The sequence below is a fragment of the Erigeron canadensis genome, chromosome 9 (assembly GCF_010389155.1).
Source record: "Erigeron canadensis isolate Cc75 chromosome 9, C_canadensis_v1, whole genome shotgun sequence".
Classification (NCBI taxonomy): Eukaryota; Viridiplantae; Streptophyta; class Magnoliopsida; order Asterales; family Asteraceae; genus Erigeron; species Erigeron canadensis.
The window spans coordinates 10291863-10311704 of record NC_057769.1 but is presented as its reverse complement, the minus strand read 5'-3'; the positions used below and the strand labels follow the sequence as shown (position 1 = coordinate 10311704).

Genomic DNA, 19842 nt, shown 5'->3' with positions numbered 1-19842 from the left:
TATTTACCTTTAAAAGTATAATATATCTTAAAATATCTAATTATGAAATCAACTATTGATGTTTTACGTGTGTGAATTTTTATATGTGTTGTGAATCATTAACTTGACAACTTATACGGCTAATGTATCATAAGTCAACATGCATGTTCTTGAGTCAAGAGGGAAGCGCGTTAGTTCACAGATTCTGATGGAATCTGATGGAATTGGAATTCAATTCCATTTCGTGGTACGTTTGGTTGTCAAAAGATGATGAAATTTCATTCCATTGGAATGTAAACATTCCATCAAATGATGGAATCTCCAATCCATGGGTTATTGGATGAAATTTGATTCCTTCATTCTCTTGAACTTTATGAAAACAAAAAATATTTCATCAAATTCCATTCCTTCAGAATCTAATTCCGTTATAAGATTTCATTCCTTACAAAAACATTATGTAAACTAAAAGCGCCCAATGTAAAAACTAAAAGTTGTTACATAAGATCTTAAAATTAAGTTTGATACATAAAAGTAACAAAATGAGAAAAATTTAAAAGAACATTCACACTCATATTAATGGATTCCTATGTAAGAATGAAATGTCCAAAGTGGTCTAAACAGTGTGAAAAAATCGTATTCAACTAGCTCATTATGTCTTTTAGTTTATACATTATATACTGTACATCAAGCCAACAGGCATTAGATCTGTTTAAGATCAACTGCTTTTCACTATTCAACTGAAATTTTCATTCATTCTTTTTACGCTCATTTGAAATTTACCAATGAGTCAATTACCCAAATTATAAGGGTGGACGGAGTGGAGAGTTTAATTCTCCCATCTCCTTTCAAACAATCAATCAAATTCTTCCACCTCAATTTAACCCTCCAACCTTTTTTTAACCTTTTTTCAACCTTTTTTTAGTGACAACCGAAACTTCCAATTTTTTTTTCACATTTTAATAATTTATCCTTAACATTTATAAACTTTACATAATTAACCCTTTTAAATATAACTTACCATATATATAAAGAAAACACATACATTTCATTTAGATATTAAAAATTTATATAAAATAAAAACACAAATATTTTATTACGAAATATAAAAAAACTAAATAAATAAATCGGCAATCAGTGTTGGTTGAGTCGCCGGGTCGTCGAGATGGGATAAATTTAGTCTCCCAACGTGCTCTGTAAGATCATATCGAAGACGATGATAAACTTTTTCATCTTCTATCTCATCCATTGCATCGTGGTTAAAAACCACTTGAACTCCCCTATAGTACACGCGTGCACAATGTTAGTAATCTTGTCAACCATAATCGCTCGCGTTGGCCGACTCAAAATCCCCCATTTTCCTTTCAAAAGACCAAACGCTCGCTCCACATCCTTTCTTGCCGATTCTTGAACTTTATTGAACTTCTTGTCATTTGTTTCAGTTGGATATGGCATTGCCTTGACATGAGTCGCCCACCTAGGATAGATTCCATCGGTAAGATAGTATCCCCGTTTGTAACGACGGTCGTTTACGGTAAAAGACGAGTCGGGAGCCGTTGAATTTCGCTCCCTCATATACAAAGTCGATTGATTCAAGACATTGATATCGTTGAGCGACCCTGGAGGACCAAAAAAAGCATGCCAAATCCACAAGTATTGAGAAGCAATGGCTTCAAGCGTGACCGTTGGATATGGATGATCACCTCTCTTGTATTGTCCCTTCAACGCTTTAGGACAATTTCTCTAAACAAAATGCGTACAATCAAGACTTCCTAGCATTTCCCGGAATCTTGTGTCTCCGTTCATGCGCTTCGTACAACCGGGCAACATCATGACTAGTCGGCCTACATAAGTACTCGTCACGATATAACTCGATGACCGCGCTGCAAAAATGATCAAGGCTTTGGCAATAAGTTTTTGCTGCCATGCACAAGTAGTCATCAAAGTTATCTGGAGGGTTGCCCGTTCCGAGTTGTTCCACCGCGGATGTGCATTTTTGTATGGCAGCTAAACTCTTTCTCCCTGACCGATCTAGACGTTGTTGAAAGTAAACGAACCGTTGCTCACTTTCAGTAACAATTTTTAAAAACAACCTTTGACTCATTCGAAATATTTCACGAAACCAAACCGGGCCAAACTTTGAGTTTTCAACAAAGTAGTCGCGCATAAGCGTTTCGTGAGCTCGTTCCCGAAACCGCTCGATGTAGGCGTGCGTTTCAGTTGAGCTTGTCGTGTCGTCTTCAACCGCGTCAAGAACATTTTGCAAAAAAGGTAGGCTACTACCCGTGGATAAATTTGGAAACGACAAAGGAATTGAAAATTCCGAAGCCGAAGAAATTTCTTCAGACGATGATGATGATGAAGATAATGGATCCATATGATGAAAATATGTTAATATTTGTGTTTAAAATGAGAAATATAGAGTAAAAATGGTGTTGGGTTGTGTTTTTGGTATAATAAGTTCGACCCTATATATAGAAATTTAAAAACAAAAAAAAGTTTCCCAGACTTATCACTTTTAGTCCCTGGAGCGTCCATTTTTACACCACAGGTCCTCCAACAGTCACATGACCATTTGGAATACTTACACTTTTGGTCCCTGTCGTTCCCTGTCGTTCCCAACCCGCAGTGAGTTCCATTCTCGCTCAACCCAGCTCGCCTCACTTGCATCCGAAGCTCGCCCAACTCCCTCCAGCTCGCGCCCATCTCGCAGTGATCTCTCTTTCGGCTCTCTCCTCTTAACAAACAATTCCAAGTTTAGATATATTCTTCAAGTCTAAAAAATAGTTTTTTAGAATTAGAATTAAATAGTAGTTTTTATAGTTGTAGTATTTAATTACACTCATTGCATACGTACTTCTTACTTTTTCTCTACTTCGTCCTATCTTTATATAAAGATGACTAAATAATTAAGTCTTGTGTTATATCTTTTGTTTTTAGTTTATTCATTCGTATTTATTTACTATTATTTATCCTATTTTTTAAAATCCATCCGAAAGTCAAAGTATTCTCAAAATTTACATTACCGTTTCCGCCACCTAGTTTAAGAAATGAATTAACAATTAATCTTCATATATACAGTAGATAGATTTAGCCAATGCCTGATTTGTGAGAAATTTGTAACCAACTATAAAAAAAAACAAAAAAATAAAAAAAAACACTTAATACATGAGGATTATATGGAAGATGCAAGATGAAGCGAGTGTACTAATAGTAAAGGGAAGTCACAAAGTCTTGGGCCTTGGCTAGGTCTTGTAGAGTCAAAGCTTGAACCAACCCGAGTCAAACCACAGACAAGATGAAAATGCAAGGCAATTGAACAAGTACAATTACTATAACAACCGTACTCAATCAGAATAGGCGAATATGGAGGAGGTGAGATGTTACTTACTTGAATAGACATGCTTTTACGAGGCTTTAATTTAGAGCAATTGAAAACTCAAATTTGTAAAAGTAAAAAGAATGGTTGGATGTTAGAAATTAATTATAACGAATAAAACTTCCATTATATAGACGTGCAAATATTTGAGACAAAATGTCAAAATTAAGTAGAAATGGGCATTAATTATAGTACCTTTGCTAATCTAGAAGAATGTGTAATAGGGGAAACAAGAATGATTTATGCATAAGTGCATAACATTTAGTTTTCGTCATGTTAATTAACATTTTGTTTTTTGGTCAAGGTTACCCGAATGAATATATAATACCAACAATATTTAAAAATTCAGTAAAAATAATGTGGCTATATATATATGTGTGTATATATATATATATATATATATATGTCACATTAGTTCATACACATCACATACTATGAACGTGTAAACTCGCTAAATAGCACAACCAATGAACATTTTATTTTCATAAAGAGAAATGACTCTAATAAATTTGGGTGGTACGTAATTGTACTTAATTAGCCACACACATTCATCACTATACATCCATTCCAAATTTAATAATCAACTAGCTAATCACCCCGGGTTTAACCCGGGTTAATTTATAAACGCTTTACAAATTAACTGAATTATATCCAGGTAGTTTTAAAATATATTATCATGTTAAAATGTATAATAACAACGTTAAATAAATTGAAAGATTATAATAAGTTATTATGTAGATAACGAAACTAAAGGGAAACAGAACATGTGCAGCTGTAGACACATGTTGAAACACATACGGATGATAAAAACAAAAAAGTAAAACCTATCCAAAAAGAACTATAGTTTTCTGCCTATTATAACGAAAAATTAAGGTGATTAAAAACTTACATAATAGTGTAAACATTTAATAAAAATTTATATTAATGAGATATATTTATAAAAAGAAGGATATTATAAAATTAATATGATGATGTTATAATTAATTAAAAAGATGCATGAGAGTACATAAATTTTAAAACTCTTATGTTATCACAATTCTTTTTTATTTATATAATATAATATAATAATTTTAAAAAGATTATTAACCAAATATGACATCATAAATAGAATAAAAACATTTTTAAAAAATTTGTAGACATCACACATCATTATTGTTTCTAAAAATAGTTTAAAAAACAATTAAATTACAAATTAAATGGGCCTGGCCCCATGGAAATTAAGAAAATAAGGTTTAAGAATTTTATTTCATCTAACTCTTACGTTTATTTAATTGAAAGTTACTAGAATTATAACGGTAGATTGATAGGAACCGTTTGATCCCATGTACTGAATTGATACCCACATAACCTCCAGCAGGGATAGTGTCAAGGTAATTCAACCATTTAAATTCAATTCTGCTTCTAGCAAGATTCGAACCTAGGTTGCTCATAGAAAGTGGTAGCTGGTGGCCAACTCTTCAACGAAGAGTTGGTTAAGTTACTAGAATTATGAACACTATACAAACAAGAGTTTTACAAATTAAGACATTACATCAGTTAGATAATGTTTATATCTTCTATTTTTTGTTTTATTTTTACTGATTAGACCACCTCGTATATGACACGTGTTTATAAAAAAAATTTTATGTAATGTGTAAGACTAGCATTTCTTTTGCTGTTTAGTATACAGGAATAATTGCAACCATTATTGAAAATCTAATGTTTGTTAAATGCGATTTCAGATTTAAACAGATATTCTTTTACTGACACTTTCTAAACAATAAAACATATATAGAAGCGAATGTTAGCAGACCTTTAAATCTTAGGGAAGTGATATTTTTTTTTCTATCTACAATGAATGTATAAATTTTTATGCACAAAATACAACTGCATAATGCATGTATTGTTGTAGATGACAAAAATATGTTGTAAGAATATTATTTCCATAAATCTTAATATAAAGATTTGCCACTTTAGGATAAAGCCTTGGGAAAATTATAAAAATTGGCCTGTCTTTTTCATCTACGTATGTTAAAAAATTGTTAATGTTATACTTGGAGTTTTATATAAATATAATAATAATATAACATGCATGATATATATGATATGATCATATGATATATAATATATACAAGTAAAATATAATATAATAAAATAATATACAAGTACTATATAATTGTTTTTGAAAAAAATGCTTGTATATAATAGATTATCATAAATTATTATATAATACAGTATTTCACAGTTAAATTTCAAAAACCTTACGAATTAAACACAAAAAAGTCATTACAGAAAATCGAAATCAAGATAACCAGATAAAAGAAAACATATATGCAAGTAACAGAACCCATAAAGCAATTTCAAAATTAAGATGATCGAAGAGTTAACAAACATCATTTACATTTCAATAATTTTCACTAAATTGTGAAATGCAATTATTCCTATTTTATGTAGTAGAGATCACTACATATACACAACAAACACCCCAAAACATCCTAACAATTTGCAGAAAACTTTTTCTAGTCCATGATACAAGACTTTGTTTAAAGAAAAACATAAATAAAATGAAAGAAGGAATTGATCAAGGATTCAAACCGCCCCTTAGAAGTGTTTTTTTTTTTTTTTTTTTTTAACTGCAAATTTAGATCACTGACGAGCCACGAAAGCCTTTTTTTTGCATGGTATACTTGATGTATTTATTAACCAGATCTACGACCCACAATAGATAAAAAAGCTTTCTTCATGATCCCAGTTGTGTATGAATTTCCATTATTGTTACTATCTCCATTGTTCCTCCCAAAACACATCACTGAATCAGGAGATCCACCACCACTACTATACAAATGTCCATCATCAAATGAAGAGCCAAAGCTAGTGAAACGACGTCGTTTTGATCCATATCCTTTACTACTAAACGAAGAAGTCGACCATGAAGAAGAAGATAGAGAGGAGGGTGAGGAGGATGACGCCACGTGTCCTTTCTTGATGAGATTCATGTTCAATAAGAGCTTGTAAATGAGCTTGGATCTTTGTAAGTATTTTCTCTTTGTGGGTATGTTTTGATGATCATCAAGGTTTGAGATGTAGTAAGATGGAGGTGGGGTGAGTGGAGGGACTGAATTGTCAGAAAATTTGTGTTTTGGGGTACCAGGTTGAATTTCCCAAGTAAAAGGGACTGAACTTGAAACATTTCCATAGTAGACTCTAAAGGATGGATTTGCTGTAGAATTCTCTTTGGATAAAAGTCTAGAGAAGAATTTATCATCTTGTTTGATCTTGAGGGATTTTTGAGGAAATAATTCAGGGCTACTACTACTAGGCATATCTTTTGGTTTTAATTGCTAGGAGAAGATGTTGAGAGTAATATAATGCAAGGGGAGAGAGGGAGTGTATGCAAGTGTGGAGGTTGAAGTATACAAGCATTTCAAGTTGTGTTATGAATAGTTGGTATTTATTTATATATATTTCTAAAAATACATATATTAAATATCTACTATATATTACATGAATGTATGGAGATAGTAAGCTATTTTCATACTCCGTATTTAATAACTTTCAATCAGAGTGTTATATACAAAATTAGCATAATGTTTGTACATTACAACGAGATGAGGTTAAATTGAATGTGGTGTTGTCTTACACTCCCTTTACACATTATTTTTTAAATATTTTTAAAATAATATGAATAAATGATTGAAACTCATGATTTTTATGCAATAAAAAACCAAGATGTGTTTACCCAATAAATAGAGTGTGAGACAATCTCACCTTCACTTTTCTACGTAATTATATAAATATATGATATGATATAGCAGATATATAGCAAATACACCTAATATATTGTTCATGAGATCCGATTACTATTTTGATGCAGTAACAGATCTATATAATTTAGAAAGAGATCGATGAGTATTATTTAATTTTGTGAACCCGGAGTATTATTTAATTTTGTGAACCCCATACAAGGAAGGAAGGAAGTATCTAAATAGTTATTATGATGTATGGGGTAGTTATGTAATAAATTAAATGAGTTAGTTGAATATTGTTGGCTTTAACATGTGGCATGTGTCACACGTACATATACGTATCACAAATTAATTCGGTGCATAAAAGAGATTGGCATTTTCAATACATGTATATAGTTTCAACGATTTCGTTTATTGACGTTGTTAACTTGTTTTAGTATATATCAACGTAACAATATTACAGTAGAAAGTTCCCATCGTAACAAAAATGAAAATTTTATACTAATTAGATTATTAATGGAAAAAACAAAGAGCACATGTTGTGGAGAGAGCGATTTAACATGTTGTGATGTCACATCACAGGCCATAGCCGGCGTTGTGGCTTGAGGGGTGTTGTTCATCACGGTGATCAAACAAAGTGTTTTTGTGTTTTTTTTACCTTAATTGATAACAGTTAGCAGTTAATTATAAATAGATGTTGTCACTGGTTATCTATATCTTTTTTTTTCAATTTTTTTATTCTAGACCACACCTACTATTTGCAGCGATAGTAGTTGCAAATAGTGCGACCCCCCTGTCTGTAATGGTAAATCTGGCAAAAAATAGCGGGCCCCCTGTCAGTAATCGCTGCAAATAGTTTGATATGAACAAAAACACCACTATTTGCAGCGATAATCGCTGCAAATAGTCTGGTTTAATTACCAAAAAAGTGATCGGGATACCAGCTGCCTTTTTTTATAATAATAATAATAGTAACAATAATCTTTATCTTTACTCCTTTATAAATCGTTTTGGGTTTTTTATTTATAGTATGGCTTATGAAATTAAGCATATTTTTTTTTCTTTCTAAAACCCCTTTCAACATATTTGTAGTTTTCAAAATGTCCCTCCACACATTACAACATTAAATTACCATATTTACCCTTATAACAAATTGTCACCCCTAAAACAAAATTTCGCAACAACGTGAGGGTATTATGCTCGTAATCTATAAATATATAACCCTAATCCTTAATTTAGTTCCCGCGTTCCTTCTGTAGTTATGTTTAATCAAGTGTGTTTAACCCCATTCTCCTCATATTAATCCTCGGCAAACCACCAATGATGGTCAAACCAGTTGGTCAAAGACATTACTAGATTTTACCCAAGGTTTTGAGTTCGATCTTCCGATATGACATACCTTGTTTTTTTTTTCTCCGAATACTTGTAATGACTCATGGTTAATATCTTGTTGTCTAATTAGGTACGTGTAAAGTTTCACCATTATACGCTGAGGCTTCCCTAGCTAGCTAATGTCGTTCCCCGGCTACATGTTTGGGGAAAAAAACCTTGCAAATCCTTTGCACCTTACTTTCCTAGTATACACATGTCACTCTCTGGTTTGTTGATGTTGGTCCAATTCACTTCTTTGATAATATGCAACACTACATAGAATAATTGATAGATATCTAAATGCTTAAAAGTATTTCAATTCAGAAAACGTTTAACAAGTATAGAACTGAATGCTTAGACTTGGCAAAAACATTTCAGTCATGATTGATGCAAACTCTATCTGAAAAAAAAATAATAAAATAAAAAAAATACTGATTCGTGGTCTATTAGATACGCAAGTATATTACGAGTTTACTAATTAATTACTCATGCACACATTGAGTGCGGACGTGTGGTTATGCTAAGCATATTGACGCAACAAGAAAAATAAGATAAATAATTGAAACCTGTTGATTATAAGAATAACGAAGAACAACTCTTCAAATTATCATTGATTTACATTAATGAATGCCGACAATTTGAAAAATTCACATACGCTAACACATACTTGTTATGATAGTGGGAATTATGATAAAGAAATCAAAACATTTAATAAACTATTAAATATTTTGGAAACTAAAACGAAACTAAAAGGTTTGGAAATAAAGCATATAATATCTTGATTGTTTTATATTATTCTAGATTATTCAATTCGGGCCGGGTACCGAATTGGGTCTCGCCGATTACAAGTCTTACTACCGCATCACATATGCTGAAGAGTAACGATTAGACAATTAGAAAAAAATTATAGCTTGTTAGAAATTTCCCGAAACGATAAATACTGTATATAAAAAGGGACATTACTTGTGCAATTTGAATCCATAAACATTAAAATATTTGGAACTATCACTAATTAAATATTGGGGTACACACGGAATCTGGGTCCAGTTGTGGGCTGCAAAACGTACTTGACTGGTTTGGGCCTTATAATTTGGCTTATATAAAAGTAAAAAACAGTTACACTATGTTCTTGATGAGATTTATTTGAGAAGGAAAGGAAAAGAAACTAAAAGATATTATAACTTTTTGTGTTTTTGAGTTTTTTGTAAGGAATTAAGTGAAATGATATGAAATGAAATGGATGGAAGATTTTAGTTTTTTAGTATAAAATCAATCATCCCACTTTTGGAGTGATTTGGAAGGAAAGGAAGAAGACCCTTATTTTCTAATCATCTATCCCCCATTCTTTTCTTTTCTTTTAAATATGAACTCAAGAACACAGTGTTAGGATATATCGTCTCAAGTTGATTTAAATTATTTTCTAATATTTATTCGTTTGAATGAGTTAGTTCATGCTTTAATCCTATTATTAATAAGAGAAATTAAGAATCAACAGAGAAGGGTCCTTGTTGGCATAAAATCACCAAACTCTACAAAATTAATGGAACATGTTGACATAAAAAACCATATCTTTATAGAAAGATACAAATGGAATGATATTATTCTAGTTGGTTGAGAGTTTAACATTGATTTTTCGGTTGTTATTGATTTGGTTATCTTGGTGGTCAGTGTCACCAATTTATAATATAAAGTTGGTAATTAATATTAGTAATTAATTTGAATAATGGAGAACATGATTTGACGATTTGTTGCCCATCTTGTCCCGATGATATATAAATCATATAATGAGTAGTTTAATAATTAGATTATCATGGACATTCTGGTTTGAAGAATTCCTAGTATTTCTAGTGGTTACTTAGGTCACATTTGTTTTCGACTTAATAAATTAAATCGTGACTTAATAAAAATATTTAATCCATTAAGTCATCAAAAGTGTTTGTTTTTTTGACTTAATAAATAAAAAACAATTGTATGTTTGTATTGACTTAATCCATACAAACATTACTTATTTATTCAGTCACTTAATCAATTCATTCACTTAATGGTTAAAAAAACAAACAGGCCCTTACCAATGTACCGGGGAAATTATAGTGGGCTTTTATGGGTTATTGGAATGGATTTGTAGGTTTCTTTTAGTGGGCCTTCAATATGACCCAATAGTTTTTTGGTTTATATTCCTAATTCCAACAACTTGGTTTATATGTGGTAGTCGACACTTGACATTCATGGTTAATTGGGCTTTTCTTTTCAAAAATTGATATGCTTAAAAATAGTTTCTATAAAAAAAATAATAAAAAAATTAATAAGGTAACTAATCTAATATATTTATAATTTTTGATACATTAATATCAGCTATTGAACTTTAGATTTCTTTTCAAAGGGCAAAAGCCTATGTCACCCCACTAATGCTAGAATGACTTATAATTGGTATGGTATAATCAAAAACGTAAAATAAAATAATACCTGCATAAGGCATGTTTGGAATCTTATTTCATTTGTTTATTGCTTACTATACATAAGCAAGAACAAACACTTTATTGATAACTTCTCATCTGCTTATATGGTTATATTATAAGGAATAATCACTATTCAAGTTAGATAACAACATATTTTCTCAAAATAAATAGAAATGTTTATGACTAAAGAATCTCATACACCACTAAAACCTTAATTTACTATACAATGATTTATAAGGGGGTGTTTGGTTCATTTAGAGGAATGGAAAAGAGAAAGGGAAAGGAATACTAAGAAATATTTTGATTGTATTATTGTTGTTTGGTTATAGTAAGGAATCATGCCTGATTAATACTCTATATGTCCATATATATACAACAAAAATTTTACAAACATGATTAAAGTAGATCTATGTGTTCAGTTGTTCCAAGGAAAACTAGATCGATGCTATTTGGCTTTTCAAAATTTATAATAATAGTACTCCTATATTTCTTCCAGAAATCATCTCAACCACCACCACATCTTACCCCTCACATCACACCTCTCTTTAACAATACACATCTCAACCACCATCCATCGGAATTCATCACCGGCCACCGTCACTATATTTCTTCCGGCCACCATACACATATTACATATACACATATATACATACACGACAAACTCATATATGTTGATATATGAATAAAGTAGTAACCGAATTTTTTAACTATCAAAAGAATGTGTACATGATGATAAAAAAAACAAAAAAAAAACAGGAAACATGCATATATTTATATATATAATATATATTGAAAAGTTATTTTGGCAAACTTTTTTTTGCGATAACTTTTGAGAACTTTTCAAATCAAGTCCAACCGATGATTATTCCTTATATGAAAATTATTTTTTGATTATTATCTGAATAACTTATGTGTGATTTTGAAGTTTATGATTGTGTGGAAACATGGATAATCATCCGTTATACAATTATGTGGAGATTTGGATTCTTGATCACATGTGCACGAATATTGCTATGATTACATGTGATCGACTTGCATATATGTGATCATAGCAATATTCGTGCACATGTGATCAAAAATTCAAATCTCCACATAATTGTACAATGGATGATAATCCATGCTCCACACAGTTTTATAAACTTTAAAATTACAAATAAGTTATTCAGAAACAATCAAAAAACAATTTTTATGTAAAGAATAATTATCGGTTGGGTTTGATTTGAAAAGTTTTCAAAAGTTCTCGCAAAAAAAAGTGCTCAAAATAACTTTACCTATATATATATATATATAATTTAAACGGTGCACACCAAACTAGACAGCAACAAATGGTTTTGATGGATGATCGTTATGTGAGGATTGGAGTCAAGAAACAACTAGAAAAAGAATTAAGGAATCAACGTGTATATATATAGTTTAAGGTTTAATTTTACCGTAAAAATAATAAAAAGAATTGAGGAATCATCAACGTGTGTGTATATATAGGTGGCAGTGGTGGCCGGATAGGTAGAGAAAAGAGAAGAAGGGAAGAAAAAGAAAAGATTAGCGGGGTAGTGATTATTTTAACCCCCAATTTATTGGGTAATACTCCAATGACCACTTTTAAGTATTGAATACCTTTCCTTACTACTATCAAACATATGTATTCATTATCTTTCCCATTACTTACCTTCCAAAATCGCCAACCAGGCATCCCCTAAGTAACAACTAGATTCAATCTCTGTAAGGTATGGAGAATGTGAGATATAAACAATATTGACTCTACTAAAAAGTAGAGCGATTGCTTTCATAAAAACCCCGTGCGAAAACAAATTATTTTTTTGAAAGGCAGATCGGATAAATGACTAACACCCCCAACTTTGATGCGCCCATGCCGAGTTCAAATCTTGGCAATGCCCTAAAGGGTTTACTCTCCCATGTGAAGATGAATATAGCATTGCTAAGGCCCCTCACCACATTTGCATGTGATAAATTTAGAACCCATAACCTCTAGGAATAAACTACAAAGTGAAAAAGTCTTTAACCGTGTACTAGGCTATTACCTTAGAAGCAAAACAATTAATGGGACGCACAAAAAACTTTTTTTAAAGATATATAACTAACAAACTAAGAATCAATTAACTGGGAAAAATTATTAGTCAATCTAACTCATATGCCTAAAAATCAACCTAAAACTTTAAAAAATTAACATGTGAATTTCACGAATTTTCTTTCTTAATCTTGCTCCCTGATTTTTTCACATGTCATTATCTTACTATTAGACATATCTTTAGGCATACCAATAAGATTTATTTATCATTATCCATTAACTGGACACACTATAAATAAAAAGGTTAAAAAGAAAAAAAAAAAAAAAAAAAAAAAAGGACACGATACTAGTATCGAAAAGCTAAATCCTAAAGCTGATCTTGGTTTTGTTTTGTTTGTGAGGGAAATTGAGCCGTTACATACACTTTCCCCAATATTTAAAAAAAAAAAAGTTAAAAAAATCCACCCAAATAACGTTAACTTTTAACCCCTCATTCCTAAACCCCATATTGTCTCACTTCACTTGTGTTTTTATTTCATTTTGTTTTCTTTTCATTTCAGATCCAAACAAACAATAATACAAAAATCTAATTTAGGCCCATTTTATTAATATTTTTGTTTCCATTGTCAGCTTTTTCTTAATCTTATGGATGAAACTGAAGCAGCATTTCATTCGGGTGGGCACAATGTAGTCGGGTCAGGATTATGTGAAAGGGGTCTGGAGCAAAAGCAAACCAATGGTGGTGTTTTGAGAGGGGAAGTTGATACCTCTGCCCCATTTGAGTCTGTCAAAGAAGCCGTGACCCGATTCGGTGGAATCGGGTTCTGGAAACCCCATCAAAAAGACTGCATCCATGAGGTTCAAATAGTTTATTTATTTTTTTATTGTGTTAATATGTATGATTTTTATTTGTTGGTTTGTTATGTAAGGTGGTTATTATTGTGAAGTGTAGAATCATTGTTTAATAGTAGAGACATTGTGTTAATATTGTGAAAATGTGAAGTGTATTGTTATTGTTATATGTTTTTGACTTTCTTTTTGCAAGTCATAAGTGTCACTATGCTAATATTGGTTTAAAACATTACGAGTGCGAAAAAAATTCGACTTTAAGTGTAATTTTAGGGTGATTTAAAAGCAAATTTAACAAAAAAAAAAAAAAAAGAAACTGCTGAAACTAAACATAATTGTTACTAGTTTTTGAACCTGTTAATTGGTCGTCGTGGCTACGCTTCTGATCATAAAGATAAGACTTTTCTTGTTGCTAGTATAAATTAACTTCCAGATTTTCCTCATATTGCCAATATTAAATTTTGGGTGTCTACTTGTTCATGTGTAGGAAATAAGAATAAATAACTAGAAAAAGTTGTAGTTTTATAGTTATTTTTGCTTTTTCATTATGATTCGTCTTACAAATAGAGATATTTATTTTTCAGAAATCTTTCTTTTTGTATTGGTTTTGTAGAAAATGTGAATATTTATGTACTTTTAGTTACAAATGCTGCAAACCATTTGAAGTTGGTTTATGTAATTTAGATGAAATGTATGTATATATTATTGAGAATGAAACCTTACTTTGTTGACCTTAATAGTTAAACTGATAGATTTTGTGTTGACTTCTCATATGGTTATGGGATTACAGAATGGCATTGATGAAGTCTTTGATGCATCTTTGAGAATGAAAACTTACTTTGTCTGACCATAAAAGTCAAACTGATAAGATTGTGTATTGACTTATGGTTATGTGATTACAGAATGGCATTGATGAAGTCTTTGATGCAGCAAAAGCAGAAGAGCAGGCGGTGCAGTTAGCAAACGATCTGATGGTTAAAGAAAGGGAAACACTTCAAGTCTTGAAAGAACTCGAAGCAACAAAAGTGACTGTTGAAGAATTGAAATTGAAGCTGCAGAAAGAATCAGCTAAAGTCAATGAAGCTGTAAAGGACGGACATTATGAAAAACCAGCAAGGGGGGATGACAAAAACGACTTGGAATCAGACTTAAAGTGTCCTTCTTCGGCTCCAGGATTCATCTTGATGGAATTAAATCAAGCTAAACTTAACCTAACACGAACAACAACTGATCTTGCAGATATTAGAGCCATTGTGGAAACATACAACAAAGAGATTGAGAAAGAAAGATCTGAACTTGAGAAAACCCGTCAAAGATTATCTTCAAATGCGTCGAGTAGTTCACCTTTTAAAGAAGAGATTGACTTTCCTAGGGAGCTTCATAGATTGACATCAGAGACAGAACAATTCAAGAAAGTAGGAGAGGTAGCTAAATGTGAAGTTGTAAAAGCAACGAATCAAATCAAACAAACAAAAAGAAAGATTAAAACAGCTGAAATTCGACTAATTGCTGCTAGGAAGTTGAAGGAAGCAGCGAGAGCAAGTGAAGCTCTTGCAAGGGCTGAGCTAAAGTCAATATCAAAAAGTCAAACTTTATCTGAAGGCGAAGGCGTGACTCTTTCTTTTGAAGAATACATGTCTCTAAAGTTAAAAGCTCAAGAGGCCGATGAAGCTTTAGTTAGCCAAGTCAATGACTCAATGGTTAAAGTTAACAAATCGGAGTTATCTAAGTCAGAAATCTTGAATAGGGTCGATAAAGCAACGGAAGAAGTGAAACACAGCCAGAGGGTTCTTGAAGAAGCTTTGAGTAAAGTAGAGGTTGCTAATAAAGGCAAGTTGAAAGCAGAAGAAGCACTTAGAAAATGGCGATCAGATCATGGTCAAAGAAGAAAGTCAACAGTTCAAAACTCAACCAAGTTCAAGAATTCCTCAAGCAAGGCCAATGCTCGTTTGTTGGATGTCAATGGAGCCAATTTGGGAAGTAATGTGTCGGGTCCTGTTTTCAGGCCCACGATGTCGATTGGGCAGATTTTGAGCCGAAAGTTGCTATTAACAGATGAATATTCAGAAAAAAGTGAGATAAAAAGGAACGTTTCTTTGGCCCAAATGTTGAGCAAACCTACTAATGTTAGCAATATCAATGGTGGTGGTGACGATGGTGGCAATGGGAAGCGCCGTTCAGGAAAGAGGAAGAAGTTTGGATTTGGTCGGATTTCATTTCTGGTGACAAAACCGAGCAAGAAGAAGAAGAAACCTTGCATAGGTTCGCGACACTCATGCACCGAGGATTAGAATATTTTGTGTGTTGTAGTCTCATGCTATAAGATGTGTATGATTTGTTTGAAATGTGGGTTGTGCTAGTTATGAAGTTAAAGACTGTCTTAGTTGTCTCTTCTTTGTCAAAAAAGATATAGTTTCGAGTATTTATGATCTTGTAAATCATATAACTAAAAACATCAGATTGCAATTCTACATCAAATGTTCTTTTTGTTACTATGTTAATACTTTAATCTATGACTATTAGAATTGCTTATGATTTTTACCGGATAGTTTTCTTAACTAGAAATTTCAATTTAGTAATTTGGATATAATAAGTAACATGTTGATTGATCTTCCTAACTAAATAACCTAAAAATCCTCTTGGCCATGAGATAATGACATGTGAAAAAATCATGGGTAAAATTAGGAAAGAGAATTAATGGATACCACATGTCACTTTCTTATAATATTAGGAGGAGTTTTAGCCAATCTTTAAAAGGATTTATCATTTTCATTCTCAAAATTGTTATGTTTGTCATGTTTAGGTGCTTTTTTCCATATTTTTTTTAGAAATATGAACATGAATAACTATAAAGCCTACATGTGGAGATAAAGAATTTCTCGAGGAGTTTCTTGCAGTATTTATTAATGTTTGAAACTTTTTTTTTTTTTCTCATAGAAAGACACTAAACTTATGGATGGTTTATATCATTGAGAAAAATCTTATAAGATCCAGCTAGGTTTCAAACCGGTATGGCGGTATAGGTAAAAATGTCCAAACTAGTGACTAAGTAATTACCAGTTGATTTTAGCTAGGGGTGAGCAAATATAATGAAAAACTGAAACCGAACACCGAAATTCGGTACCGATGGGGATTCGGTATGGGTACCGGTTCTTGATTTGAGACATATTCGGTTTCGGTACAATTCGGTTCGGCACCGGTTCGTTACGGGGAAACCGAATGTGAATATCGATTTGTTTGAAAGATATATGATACTAGTATACTGACACTTTAATGATATAATTACCGAATTACTTTATTTGACTTACAAGTTATAACAATGCTCTCTTCCATTTAATCTAACTGCAAAAGTGTGTAACATCATAATTTCCTACACATTTCAAAAGCTTCTCTCTTTGTCAAGCATATAGATAGGTTGAAGTTTAAATATAAAAGAAGATAAAAATTCATTCTACTTGCCATAACCCACGAGTAGTTATTTGATTTTGAAATGCTTTTATTAACCTGACAGAGGGCTGTGCACATGTAAAAGTAATATCAGAAGAGATAGTAAACCAAGTTCGTTCCTTTGACGAGTAATGTTGTACATATACGAAGTAATATGTAAAAAGATGATCTAAGTAAGACAATAAGAGCCTAGCGTAAAGATTTTTTTTTTCTTTTTTGGCAAATTTGGTATCAAATAGGTAGGGAACCGAAAATCTCGATACCGAAACCGATACCAAACCGGTACCGGTATCGAGAGTTCGGAACCGTATTCGGTTGAGGATTTTAGGGTTTTTCGGTTACGGTATTTTCGGTATCGGTAGGGTATTAGCACGGATACCATCCCTAATTTAAGCCCGTTAACTCTTTGAAACTTATAAGAGTAATAATTAGCAAGTTTGTCGAAATTACTACTTTATAAGCCCATCTCAGCATTAGCCCATCGATACTCGGCCCAGATGATCGAAGCCCAAACACAGCCCCTAGAATTTTACATTGTGAGATCCTTTTTCATTCCTGTATCCTCATAGTGATCGCAGTGGAACTAGATCAAGACTCTATAAGTGAAGACTAAACATTTTACTAATTTTGATCGTGCACTCCCACAGTCCTACTGACCCACCAGTAAGGGTGTTCATCAAACTGTCAAACCGTGAAAATCGGACCAAACCGGGTTATTTGGATTGGTTTGGTCGGATTGAGTTGTTAAAATCTGGTCCGACGGTTTAAGCTTTGAAAAACCGGGTTCCTTGGTCCAGTTACGGTTTTAGTAAACAGTTAACCGTTAAAATCCGGACCGGACCAAAAATATATATGTATATATATACACTAATATATTTGTATAAACTTACTTTTACTTTCATACTTTCTTAGTTTGACTTTATCTTTTTATCTTTTAAGCTTCGTTTCTTCATTATATTTCCACTCAAAGATCAAAATATTAAGCCTTAAGACCCCATCACTTTTAATATTTCATATTTTATAAGTATAAAACACAAGGTATTTGTAACTGTGTCAATGTTTTTATTAATATTAAGATTACAGAGTTCCTGACTTCTTTTATGTGTGATAACAAAAAATGAAAAAAAAATTATTAATACGAAAAAAACGCATAATTTATTTGGAGATGAAAAAAAGATCTTGAAACCGTCGAACAGGCAAACCGGACCGGTTTACATGGTTTGGTTTGATTTGGTCTGGTTAAACAACATACTTAGTCTGGTTTGGTTTAATATATGTTGAAACTGGAAATGTCGGTTTGGTTTGAGATTTAGTCAAAACCAAACCACGAACACCCCTACTGGCCACCAGGCAACCACTAGGTAATTAATGTAATTTTAAAACCGTATGTGTTTTTTTTTATTATTCCTTTAAGTATGTTCTAATGGACAAGGGTGCAGTCGGTGTATTTTATCGGAAAGTTGGTTTGGCAAGCATCGACTCTTTGGTTACCATTTAGCATGTGTATCGACAAGCATTAGAAAGTTAGATCAACAAGTTGGATCGGCTATATTTGGCCAATGCTAGTGAACGTTGGGAGCGTATTTTGTGACTTTTTTTTGTTTTTATTCAAATTTGAACGCTAGTAGCGGCTATTATTATTTTTTTTAATTCTTTTTTCTGACTTCTATAATTACTATATATCATACACAAACATTTTAATCAAACAACCAAAAAACAAACATACTATCAAAAAATGAACATACTAATCATATTATCAAATTTCATTAGCCAAAATGTCTGACGACGAACAACTACCCGTAACAATAATCCCTGAATTTGGAAGTTCCGATTTCTCGTCATCGTCGTCTTCTAGCGGCTTCGAGTTCTTGGATTCCGTTGCTCTTGTAGCCTTAGAAGAATTAAGACACTGCATCTTCTTCTTCTGCAAATACATGAAGAATTATTAGGAGAGATCAGTACACAGCTCATGAGAAATTGATTGCCATGCACTTTGTAGATGATCTGATGTTTCCGGACGGTGTTTTTCGTACGAGATATCGTATGTCAAAGCGGTTGTTTCTGAAAATCGTAGAAGATATTACTGCATCATTTCCATGGTTTCAGGATTCAGTGAATGCAATGAATACTAGAGCGTTCTCGTCAATTCAAAAGTGCACGTGCGCACTACGGCAACTAGCATATGGCAACCTCGCCGATAACTATGATGAAGGGTTGTCGTTCTCTACTAGAACTGCAAGTGAGTGTCTAGACAACTACTTTTGCATCGCCATAAAGCATCTTTATGGTGAAAAGTATTTGCGTTCTCCGAACAACCACGATGTTGCGCGTTTATATGAGGCGCATGAACCTAGACATCATTTTCCAGGCATGATCGGTAGCATCGGCTGTACCCACTGGACATCAAGAAATTGCCCACATAGTTTGTGTGGGTAATACTACGGGATGATCATGAACGCCCGACTATCATACTTGAGGTTGTTGCTTCCTATGATTTATGATTTTGACATGCGTAATTCGGTGTTGCAGGTTCAAACAATGACATTAATGTGTTAAAGCAATCGCCATTGTTTACGATAAGGTGACCCAATGAAACAATATAACGTAGACGAT

At 32.4% G+C, this 19842-nt stretch overlaps 3 protein-coding genes across 3 annotated transcripts; 1 reads left to right on the top strand and 2 right to left on the bottom strand.

Moving 5' to 3' along the window:
* Positions 1–1738: 1738 nt before the first annotated feature.
* LOC122583179 lies at positions 1739–2682 on the bottom strand. Its single transcript, XM_043755606.1, has 2 exons — positions 2565–2682; positions 1739–2214 (listed from the first exon to the last, which is right to left on the bottom strand). The coding sequence occupies exons 1-2, from the start codon at positions 2680–2682 to the stop codon at positions 1739–1741; spliced, it is 594 nt and encodes a 197-aa protein (XP_043611541.1).
* A 3035-nt stretch (positions 2683–5717) lies between these two features.
* Positions 5718–6786, bottom strand: LOC122582161. The gene has a single exon (XM_043754518.1). The coding sequence runs from the start codon at positions 6655–6657 to the stop codon at positions 6034–6036; it is 624 nt and encodes a 207-aa protein (XP_043610453.1). The 5' UTR covers positions 6658–6786; the 3' UTR covers positions 5718–6033.
* A 6706-nt stretch (positions 6787–13492) lies between these two features.
* LOC122581065 (WEB family protein At2g38370-like) lies at positions 13493–16270 on the top strand. The gene is made up of 2 exons (XM_043753206.1): positions 13493–13791; positions 14685–16270. The coding sequence occupies exons 1-2, from the start codon at positions 13579–13581 to the stop codon at positions 16071–16073; spliced, it is 1602 nt and encodes a 533-aa protein (XP_043609141.1). The 5' UTR covers positions 13493–13578; the 3' UTR covers positions 16074–16270.
* Positions 16271–19842: the final 3572 nt, after the last annotated feature.